At 41.4% G+C, this 11723-nt stretch overlaps 1 protein-coding gene across 1 annotated transcript; it reads right to left on the bottom strand.

Moving 5' to 3' along the window:
• Positions 1-2642: 2642 nt before the first annotated feature.
• Positions 2643-9425, bottom strand: LOC103365224 (serine/threonine-protein kinase NIM1). Its single transcript, XM_008292603.1, has 4 exons — positions 9404-9425; positions 6636-6938; positions 4513-4781; positions 2643-3383 (listed from the first exon to the last, which is right to left on the bottom strand). Exons 1-4 carry the CDS (start codon positions 9423-9425, stop codon positions 2643-2645), a joined length of 1335 nt encoding a protein of 444 aa, XP_008290825.1.
• Positions 9426-11723: the final 2298 nt, after the last annotated feature.

Here is an 11723-nt window from a genome sequence, read left to right as displayed (position 1 = left end):
TGACGGTAAGAAGGAACGAGCGAGGCCTGGTTCAGGGAGGCTGTTGTACCCTGGAGGGGAACGAGGGGAGGCGAAGTGTGAGAAGCTTCACTGTCACAGTCTCGAAGGGGCCGAGAAAATTCACAAATGCTTCATATTTCATCGTGAGCTCTTTTCCGGAAAGTACTTGAGATTGTTCCAAAATCGATCCCAGAGGAGTTGCTCAAGAGTCAAAGTTGTCTTGAACTTCGGAGACTTACAAGTAAACACGAAAATCACACAACGCCCAGCAGGAATCCTTCATAAACACTGAAAATCTGGAAAGAGGCAATCACACTAGCCTGTAATAACATGCCTCCTGCTGGAGCAGAAGAGGGAGTCCAGTTGAAAGCAACACAGAGGAGACAGCGTACAATTAAAAATGATTTTATTCTGATTGATAATAAATCTGTGTTTTGACAGAGTAAGTTCAGACCAGCAGCGCCGAAGCACGCATTAAACATTGCCCTTAAGCAAACAAAGAAAATTAGACTCAAATTGTGCAAAATTCAAGACAACGTTTGTGCTTCAGACATTCCTGTCAGAAGATTTACTGCATTTAGAACCACAGTGAAGGCATTTTAGGTGTTTAATGTGGTTAAAGCACACAAGAGCACGACAAAGGTTTTAAATCCAATCTGTGGCCTGAATTTTACTTTCTAAAGTCTCTGGAGATGTTGTTTTATTTCCTCCTCTGCAGGTTTAGCGAGCGTGTCTCTCCTGTGGGGATTACCTGTAGCCTCGGATTACTGCAGAAGATTCATACTCTGACTAAGAGGGATTGGAAGATGCTGATGGTCATTCACTGATTAATGGATGCTTTGCGTCAGGGACCTCGGTGATGTAACGAGGAGGGAAAGCCGCGGCTAATTACCGCAGAGACGCGCCCTAGTCCATTAACACTGATTGACCTGAGCCCCGCTCTGACCTCGGCCTCCAGGTCCAACATCTCACATAAACACGGATTAACGGAGCCTGAAGCGAATGAACGAGCGTCGGTGAGCCGATGAGCACATGTGATGACAACCGAAGCCGTCCAGCGCAGAGGGACGCACCACGAAGCCAGTTCAGCTTCGCCAGGCTTCCTCCGAGCTTCAACGACTGCCTCGACTCTCTTTGCTCACCAGGCTTCCTTCTTGTTTCTTCATCTGACTTTTCTTCTGCTTGAAACTGAGCGGCACCTACTTCTGTCGTTATGTAGGAATATAACATTAAGAAGCGACACTACAAATAATGAAAGCGAGGAAAGCTGGTAGACAACTGGTGAAGTTATTGTTCTAATTTTGCTACTTGGTTCGCTCTCAGTGGAGCTTCTAGTTTCTAACACTACAGCTGCACATTAGCGCTCTTTAACTTTGTATTTCATACATTTAAAAACGGTGCCCAAGGAGTGCATTTAGGTCTGTACAAAAATAAAGGAGGCATAGAAATCCATTTGGCCAAATCAAAGTTAAATTAATGTTATTAACTGGATATTCTGTGGGATTAATGGCAGCAGACTAACACGTCTTCTAACCTCTGCTCTATTAGCTGCAACAACAGCACAGTAAAACAGAGTTAGGAGCAAATCAGGAACAAATATAATGTATTTGAGCTGTAGTCGGTGTATCTGTTGATCATCTTTCTGTTTTGGTAACGGCAGGTTTTTGGAATATATGGATTCTATTGACTGAAATGACAAATTATCCTTTAAAACTGGAATTCTAATTTCTGCAGAAATGTCAAAATCAGGTTTACTGCTTTGTTAGCAGTAAAGAAGGAACTCAACCGCCCCATTACAGAGTAAAGAAAAGGAAAATGTCAAATGACAAGATCGTGTTTTACATTTTAGCAGAGCACATACATAAGTCGGGGCTGCTCGGTGGTTAGCGCCGTTGCCTCGCAGCTAGACGGTTGGTGTCCCGGTGAGGACACCCGGGATCTTCCTGCGTGGAGTCTCCATGTTCTCCCCGTGCAGCGTGGGTTCTCTCCGGGTTCTCCGGCTTCCTCCCACAGTCCAGAAACATGTTGAGGTTAATTGGTGATTGTAAATTGTCCGTAGGTGTGAATGTGAGTGTGCTTGGTTGTCTGTCTCTAAGTGTAGCCCTGTGATAGACTGGTTACCTGTCCAGGTGAACCTGCCTTCACGCTGAGTCAGCTGGGATAGACTCCAGCCCCCCATAGTGAGGATTAAGGTGTAGAGATGATGGATGGATGGACATAAGTTGGAAACACTAGAAACCTGAAGTTGACTTTCCTGAAGTAACTCAACCCAGTGGCATTTCTATGACTCGTTAATGTAATTTGGATGAACTTAAACCAATTGAAGCAATTATTTTAGTTGGTCCAACAGTGACACGTATTGATGCTGTTTCTGCTGAATGCATGGAGGGGACCAGTGGCGTCGCTGCAAGGCTTCGTTCAACATTCAGCTCAGCAGGTTTGCAGATCAGCTGAGGATCTGGATCATGAATCGGTGAAGGGAGACGCTTCTCACAGCTGATTTAAACCCCAAACCCCGAACAGGACGTCCTCCAGAGCAGGTCAGCTGTGCAGCATCAGTTACCATGGCGACCTAGCAGGTTACAAGACCGAAAACTCTGACTTCAGGCTCAGTTCTTCGCAGTAGAGCCATCGGTTTCTGGTTATAGCACAACGCATACAGCAGTGGGGTTGTGTTTGTCCACAGCCGTCGCGGACCACTTGTACTCGTCGGGGTGCAGCACAGAATAACCCACGCCCTCCACCGACCTCCTCTTCTGGACCCGATGGAGGAGGATGCGGTAGGTTCCCGTCAGCGGGCTCCTGCCGTCCAAGCAGGGATTGTTCTGGAAGTGAACCGTCACGACACCCAGATCCGACATCAGATCCTTCACCTCCTGCTCCTCCACGCACAGCGCCTGGTCGGGCTGAGCGAAGCGGGCCGGAGACAGCGGCAGCGGCACGTAAGGCTGAGGGTATTCGATCCCCTTGAGCCAAGCGCTGTTTATGATCTCTGCGAGGGGGGTTCGGTCGACCGGAACCGGCCGCAGCATGCCTTTGATGACCAGCTGGCAGGGATCGGGCACGTAGGCTGGGATGGCGTAGGAGCCCTGGAGGATGCAGCGCTTCAGCTTGCCCATGCTGTCGCCGTAGAAGGGCAAGGTCGCCGTCACCATGAAGTACAAGAGGATCCCCAAGGCCCAGATGTCCGAGTAGCGCCCGAAGTAACACTTGTCTTTGAAAAGCTCCGGAGCGGCGTACGGGGGCGAGCCGCAGAAGTTGGTGAGCAGCTCGTTAGCGCCGCTCTCCGTGCTGAAGCCGAAGTCGCCGATCTTGATGCAGTAGCTGGTGGTGTAGAAGATGTTCTCGGGCTTGATGTCTCTGTGGACGATGTTGTTGTCGTGCTGAAATTCACACAGAGGTGGACGGGAAGGGTCAGCGTCATTTTACTTGAACTAAGATGAAAAAAGGCATCATGACACTGAGGGAGTTTGCATGTCCCTCCCAACATCGCTGCAGCTTTGTAATAAAAAAGCATAAAAAAAAAAAAAACACACATTATTCTGTAAACAACAACAACAACAACAACGGCCTTTCTTCACCTTCCACTCTGTGTTTGCCACTGATTGTCTGAAATAGTAAAAGATTATTTCTCAGTATTATTATTATTATTATAGCAACAACAGATAATTTGTTTGCATCAGTAATTTAATCCTTTTCCTTCTGGAGGCCTGTAGGTTTAAACCTGAACCTTGTAATGATGCACACATGGTCATAGAAAAATAAATCTTGCCCACAATGTAAAAAAGAAAAACAAAACAAACATCCAAAGAAAAACTGGATGCTTTGTTGTTCATGATATTTTTATCCGATTTAAAAACACACCAGCATAACACTGTCATAATAATGTTGGCATCAACTTAACATTATGTGTAATTTAAACCTTCTGCTTTGGTTAATTTATAACTAAATTCACACTTTATAGGCTTGATAACTTATTAATGCTAATGTTAATTAAGTAAATAACACTAATCATTTTAAATAACATGTTTTATTTGAGTCACCAACGACGAAAAACTTTTATTAATGCGACTAATTAAAGCCTGAACCATGAAATATTTTCTATTTTTTTTAAAAACTGGAGTGTTTATTGAACCTTCTGACAAATTATGGGGAAAAGTTTGTATAAAAATTTGCATATATGAGTTTTAATTTGTATAATTTTTGCTACATCCGGCCTTTTAGATGCATGAATATCTGATCCGTGGTGGATTATCTGTGGGCTGCATGTGTCTGACACACTCGGTGTTACTAACATTACCTTTGATTATGGAGGAAAAGCTTCAAACTCGTTGTAGTTTGTTAGCTGAGCATCATTTCTGAGTGTTCTGGAAATAACTCAGCTGCTCTGAATGTGTTTTATAAAGTCTGAGTTCAGCTTTTGCTCCATGTTTATCCCTCTTTCCCCTCCTTCCTGTCGCCTCTCGACTGGCCGCCACTCACATCAACGCAGTCACAACATTCACAGCTCACCATGTGTTTGACGGCGGACACGACCTGTGCAAACACCAGCTTGGTCTCCAGGTCGCCGAGCTTCCCTCTGGTGGTGATTCTGGAGAACAGGTCCCCGCCGCTGCCGTACTCCATCACCAGGTAGAGCTTCCGGCTGCTCTCGATCACCTCGTAGAGCCGAACGATGTTGGGGTGGCACAGCTTCTCCATGCAGCCGATCTCGGACGACGTGAACGCCTGCTTCTTCTTGTCCAGACGCACCTTGTCCACGATTTTAACGGCGACTCTCTCTGAGGCAGAAAGAGGGAGGCTGTCAGGTTAAAGAGGGTCTGACGAGGTGAAGGTCACTTAAACACAAAAACCAGCAAAGGCAGATGGATGCTACATGAGGAATTCACTTCTGGCAGCTGATTTAATTGCAGGATTGCTGCAGGATTATTTGAACTATGACAGGAATGTGGCTCAGACCAGGAGCCCCCCTGCAAACCTGCACAGAGCCCCAGCAGCATGCAGGTGTAACCCTGCTCAGCAGAAACTAAACTCACTGCATGAGGTCTGGAGGATTGTGGGCGATCAGAAGGGCTCATTCAGGACCTCAGGTTTCAGCTTCTGACATTAAAACGATTCACAAACATGCAACAGCACTTATTCACAACTACAGCCCCCCCGAAGGTCAAAACTCTGGAATACGGAAAGAAAACGTAAAAAAGTGTCGGACTATGGTGATGTTTTATTAATGCATCAGCTGCATTAAGCTGCTGATAGCTTTAATAATCACCACCATGAGCTGAACAATAACAATAATAATACTTTATTGATCCCTTACAGAGAATTTCCATTCACAGTTACATCCGTCCAAGAAACATAAAGACAATAAGTGGAGGAGACAGGAAGTGTCGGGTCTGCCAGCCAAACCGGCGCTCGTATCAATTAGAGGAAAAAGGAAAAAAAATGTCTGTAAGATGTGACAGTCACACATTCTTATTTATCTGTAAAGCTTTTACTGGATTTTTACCCCCTTTCATTCCCTCACTGAGTGTTTTAAATGTGACTTCTTACCGTAGACGCTCAAATGATTGGATCACTCTGCAGGTATCGGCTGTTTTTACTAAACCTGGACACCGAAATAATCTGATGTCTGACTTGGTTTCATGTTTTATTGCTTTCAGGGAAATATTTTGTCAATGCAACGTCCAATATTTCTGTTTTTAGGTCAAATATGTCGTTTTTCAAGCGTCACATTACTTTCCTGCCTCAGTATCACTTCTTGCTTTTCTATCGTTGTCATTTTCTAGCTTACTCATTTTATTTTCAGTAAAACTTATTACTTTGGTCCTCTTGTTTTTCTATTATAAGCACTGTGTTTTCTCATGTTGTGTCATTTTATTTTCTGAGCAATATAAAGTTTTATCTTAACTTATTCTATCTTATTTAACCTTAACTTTGCTTAACTTAACTTAACATGTCTCATCAGAACTGAACTGAACTGAACTCCACTCATCATATGTCATCGTATCTTAACTTAGCTTTAGCTTAACTTAACTGTAACTTAGCACAACTTAATTTAATTTAACTTAACTTTACTTATTGTTTTTTAGCTTAACTTAACTTTAGTTTAACTGGCCTTTCACTTAACTCAGCTTAATTTAACTTAACGTGTCTTGTCTTATCATCAAAACTGAATTGAACTTAACTCATCGTATCTTAACTTAACTTTAGCTTAACTTAACTTTAGCTTAACCTAACTTTAACTTAGCTCAAACTAATTTAACTTATTTTATTATAACTTAGCAAAACTTAACATCTCTTGTTGTATCTTATCTATTTAATCTTAACTTATATCTTCTACACCTATAAGCTGGAACATCATGAAGACCATTTTCTTGTTTTTGTATTTTTGGGGCGATTCAGGTTTTTATTTTAATCTTATTTTCCGTCCATTTGTTCTCGTTTTAGTCGATTAGTTTGTTGTTAAAACTAAAACATCTACTAAATGTGCCTTTAGACATTTATTGTTGATGTAATCCAGATTTATTTCTTTTATTTTCTTTCAATAAACGAGGCCTTCCCGCCCCAACGTGCTCCCAGTTTGAATAACCGTTGAATGAATGTTGACTAAACACGACTAACTCTGGACCTCTGACCTTTAGTCAAGGTGTGGACGCCCAGCCTGACGGTGGAGAAGTTGCCCTGGCCGATCTCCCCTCGCAGCTCGTAGAAGCCGACCCTCCTGCCGAGCATCATCTCGTTGATGATCCTCTCGTTGTGGGCCATGTCGTAGACGACCCTCTCAAACGGGGTCTGGTTCATCCTCTCTGCTTCGCTCAGCGGCGGCACAGAAGCTGCTGCTGAGGACGACGAGGGCTTCGCTGACTTCTCGCCCTTTGGAGACTCATCGTTGGGTTTTCTGCTCAACTTCTGCTTCTGCCAGAGTCGCGTTTTGATGGCTTGGAAAGAAAACCGAGAAATAAAAGGAGTTTGACTCAGAACTGAGGCGGCGGCGGCACCGTTTTACTGCGTGGACCTGCAGAACTATGACAGTAAATGCACTTTTTAGTCCCAGTGTTGTGGCTGTTTTCTGCTCTGGAGTGTTTGTTCGCTGCTCTGAGTCAGCAGACAGGTAGCGAGGCCACCGCTAACGAGATTACCCTCAATGTCCACTTACTTGATCCCATATAACCGTCTAGCCTTTTACATCACCTCTTATCTGAGCGTTTATGTAAGCGGTCTGCAGGGGAAGCTTATAATCATAGTAATAGTATTAATAATGACTGTGCTTGTAAAAAAGGAAAAGGAAATCAGGAACAGAGAAAACACATCGAAGAAGCAAAAGTGGAGAAAATACAGTTAAACCTGTGAAAAGTTTTACAAAATAAATCACTGAATGAAGTAATAAAAGCACCATAAAAATGTCATATCCAGTTACAGGATCTACCCTCATATTAGTTCTGCAGATCTCCACAGCTGATATATACTTTTGGATCTCGTTAAATCAGCTCCAACTTGCATGTTTTCATTTTTTGATAAAGGACAAAAGCAGGATACGTCGACGGCGTTTCCTGTTGTTGGGCTGTTCTGGGAAGTCTTTGGAAACGCTTGTTAAGATTCTTTTTTTTTTCCTTCCTTTTAAATTTTCTCTTCATTCGTCTCCAGCGGGACAACGTGCTGGCTTTCATGCTAACCTTGCTCCAGTTGTTTTTACAGGAAACTCCTGATTGTGTTGCATAAAGACGGACGACAACGGGGTCAGGTGTCAGTTTGTCTGAGTCCTGTGTGGGCGTCTCGAGGAGAACAAATAATCGCCGTAAATGACCACACGTGTGATGAATCAGTCCGATAAACGATAAAGCAGCCGATGATGAACAGCCGATGATGAACTCTGATATGAAACTGGAGTAAATCTAAAGTTTAGCGACACTCTGCCTCCTCCTGGTCGCTGTGGGTTAAATTTATCTGATCTCGGGCTCGGTTCTCAGAATGGCCTGGATTACTGGCTGCCTTTAGAGCATTAGTGGGTCATTTGTGAGTGTAAAAAGGCTATTTATAGGAAACTAATGAAGGCAGACCAGACTGACAGACAGACTCACTGCAGGCCATTTAACTCATCAGGAAATGCTTATTAGAGTCAGCTTTTGTTTCAGCACGACATTGATGAAATAAACATTCGTTAACATGATTCTACTGATTGAACTTGTGTGAACATGTTTGCTGGTGTGTGCATCTACAAAGACGTACACGGTAAAAGAAATAATGTTTTAACAGCTTTTAACTGTAATTCTTTCACTTTTACTGTCATGTGTTACATGTTCTTCCTGCTGACAAGTAAAATCACAAAAAAAATAGAAATGTACATGTTGCTGTAAAAACAAAAAACTGTAAAGAAAAATATTCACATCAAAATTCTGTATTTTGGCAAAAAGTCATGAATTCTTTTACTGTCTGACTAACATTACACTGTTTTTACCGAATTTAAATCAGCTAAAAAAAAATGTTTTTCTTTTTTTAAAAACATTTGTTTGAAAAGAAAACTCGTTGCATTCAGGATAAAAAGATTAAAAAGATTTTTTTTTACTCTTTTAACCTCCAGGTTCTGTTTTGTTTTTATGTTTTATTTTTTTAATTTTAAAAATGTTAATTAGTTTTCCACAATGTTTGACTGTAAAATAACACATTTTTAAAAATTCTCTACAGCATTTAAATCTGCTAAAACAAAGGCAAAACATTCGTTTAAACATATTTTCTATCAAATTTACTAGAATTTGAGTTTTAAAGGATTCTGCTTTTATGAAATATGTTTTTTCTGGCGCCCTCCTTGCTACCACATTTTTTAAATTTTATTTTATTTTATTTTTTTATTGTTTACAGTGTATGCTGTATATATAAAATACACCTCCTTTACCTAATTAACAAATGTAATAATGTAATTACTAAGAGAAAAACATCTTCAGTGAGTATTTACAGCTTTATCAGCTGCAAAATGCTGCTTTATTTCCTAAATAAGTAAATGAGTGATTCAGTGGTGAATCAGCCATAATTTATCTTTACAGGGTAAAACAGGCCACTGCAGGTTCACTAATGAACGGTTTAATAGTGCTTTAAATAAGGCATCAACAGGAGCGGTGCCGCTATCAAAGTTGGTGACCTATTAACCAATAGATGCTCATACGGGATTTTATTTTGGTTATAATGAACCAACAAGTCCACAGTAATGAATGTTAATTAATGGAGGATTTTTAAAAAAAATAATCAATGCAGTAAAAAGACAAACCGCCCGTCGTACTGATAAATGATAGAAGTTAAACATATACCTGATGTAAGACATTAATAAACGATTTATGAGCCTGTATTTGTTGTATTTTTACAGAACTGCAGCGAGTTAAATCACATAAGAGTGAAGAGCAGGTGGGTTTACCTGGGAGCTGCGGGTCCTTCATGTCGCCTCTCAGGCTGCAGCACCTGCCTGTGACTGAACATGTGAATGGAGCCTCAGAGGACTAAAGGACTCCTCAATCCTATTAACGGGCGTATTAGTGGCCTGCTCACTGCCTCCTCACACACAGTGACACAATGGAAACTGCAAACGCATTTTCACAGAGTTAAATAACCGTGTCTCATGTTCACTTTCATACGCTGGAGCTCATTTATCTGGGAGTATTTTTTACAGTGTTTCTGCTGTAATTTACCTAAACTGTATGAATAATTAACAAACGATAAAAACACGAGGTTTACTGTTTAACTGAGCAGACGTTTCACTGATATGCTGTATTTTTATAGGACTGCCACTGGACTGAACTCTAGCTACCTGCAAATTAGGACATTTTCTTCTTTGAAAACGTATAAAAACTGTGACTTGCAGACAAATACTGTAAATAAAAACGTGTCTTTAATGTTTATGGAGCAGAATTTAGATCTTCCAACTCTGTTTAACATTTAAAAATGCATTTAGCATGAAAACACAGAAAACAAGAAACTTTACCTTTTAGAAATAATTTGGGAAGTTGCTGCATCTTATTCCTGTTTTGCAGTTTAACCAATAAATGAGACTACAGCTACTATCTAAGCTGCTATAATCAATATTTTATATCAACAGTGGATCTTTTTACTATGTGCATGATAAAAGTTTAAATTATGGTGAAGAACAAACAGTCATCAGCGGACTTTGCTTCAGTTTTATGCAGCATTTTAACATCTTTCTGCTCATTTTGTTTCGGTTTGCAGCTCTCGACTTTTATTTTGAATGTGTTCCTGAAGCGTGGTGGAGACCCAAACCGAGCTAAAAGTAAACTGACTGTTGCATTCATCGAGCAGCCAGAAACAGAACTCTAAAGAAATGCAATGGAGCTTAAATGCTTAATAGTCTGACTCCAAGTTCACCACCAACGACTGCAGACCTGCACTCCCTCCGTTAACCTGACGACAGCTGAACACGTCGGCTTCGTGTCTGAGCGAACGTCCTCATCACCGCTCTGTAAAAGCTGCTGCGACAGTCTTACTTTGGACACAGCAGAAGTCTGAACCACATGCAGTCACATTAAAGAACAGAAGCAAGCAGCAGCACTCAGAGTTCTGTGAAGGCGCCTGTGGACGGATTTTTCCACATTTCAGCTCCAACATTGGTTCAGAATCACCACAGAGACCTGAAGACAGAGTTCACCTTTCACACTCGCTTCACTCTGCAGCTTCACATCTATTACAAAACAGAAATGCTCATGAAAATAAAACTAAAATAAATAAAAGATGAATGACACTCACCAACGATGAATGAAATCCATTTATTTGCTTGTAGAGCGAACATGAACCGGTGCTGAAGTTCAGTGTGTTGCTTGCTTCCAGCTGTTTGTTGGAGTTTTTCCTCTGAGCAGCTTCAGACGGCAGCAGGATCCATGTGAGCGTCTCTGCACAGAGACACCAGAATACATTCACCAACAAGAAGCCCCGCTAACTTCGTTACCTACTTATAATTATAAATGATCCCCGACATGGAGACAGGATGGATCAGGACCCGGTCACACTGTGTTCTCTTCACAGGTACGGCTTATAATCTGAACTTAAATGACTTGTGACATGTCGGCGGTCGTCCTCACGAGTCCTGAACTCCACCGCAGCCCTCGGAATATTTTTAATTTTAAAAGCTGCAGGTAGATTGTTATCACACATGGACAGAATGTTTTAGTCACATGAACCAGCATGTTAGTTATCTGGATGGTTTTAAAAGCTACACAGCGCTTAACTAACCTATTAGACCACCTGTCCATTATGTTAAGCACTGTGTATATATAGAAAGTGCTTTAATTCTCTCAGCTCTCTATGTTTTACCATTTTGAACAGGAATGAGGAACTTCCAACTGAATTCACCGTTTTATACCCAAATCTGAGCCACTGGGCTTCTCTGAGGAGTCAGAAATTAATCAAGCATCAAGTAAATAACTATAATTTGACGTCTCAATCAAGAAATAATCATGTGATTTACAGTTTTTTTGTAAACTCTTAATTTGAAACTTCATGGATAACAATAATAATTATATTTTAGCATCAAAAACATCATTTTGGTTAAAGAGCTTCTACATACAGGCGTATCAACCATCACAGAAACAGAAGAAATGATTAAAGTAATTACCAGTGCTGTTACTTTAGAGCCACTGTGGCGTAAACCTGACACTGAGTGGTGGTCGAATACATTTGTGAAGCTCTGTGGATGTATTTTTATTATTTTTGTTGCTGCTTTATGATGC

This window comes from Stegastes partitus, unplaced genomic scaffold (genome assembly GCF_000690725.1).
Source record: "Stegastes partitus isolate 25-593 unplaced genomic scaffold, Stegastes_partitus-1.0.2 Scaffold820, whole genome shotgun sequence".
NCBI lineage: Eukaryota > Metazoa > Chordata > Actinopteri > Pomacentridae > Stegastes > Stegastes partitus.
This window is presented reverse-complemented; position numbering and strand designations above follow the sequence as displayed.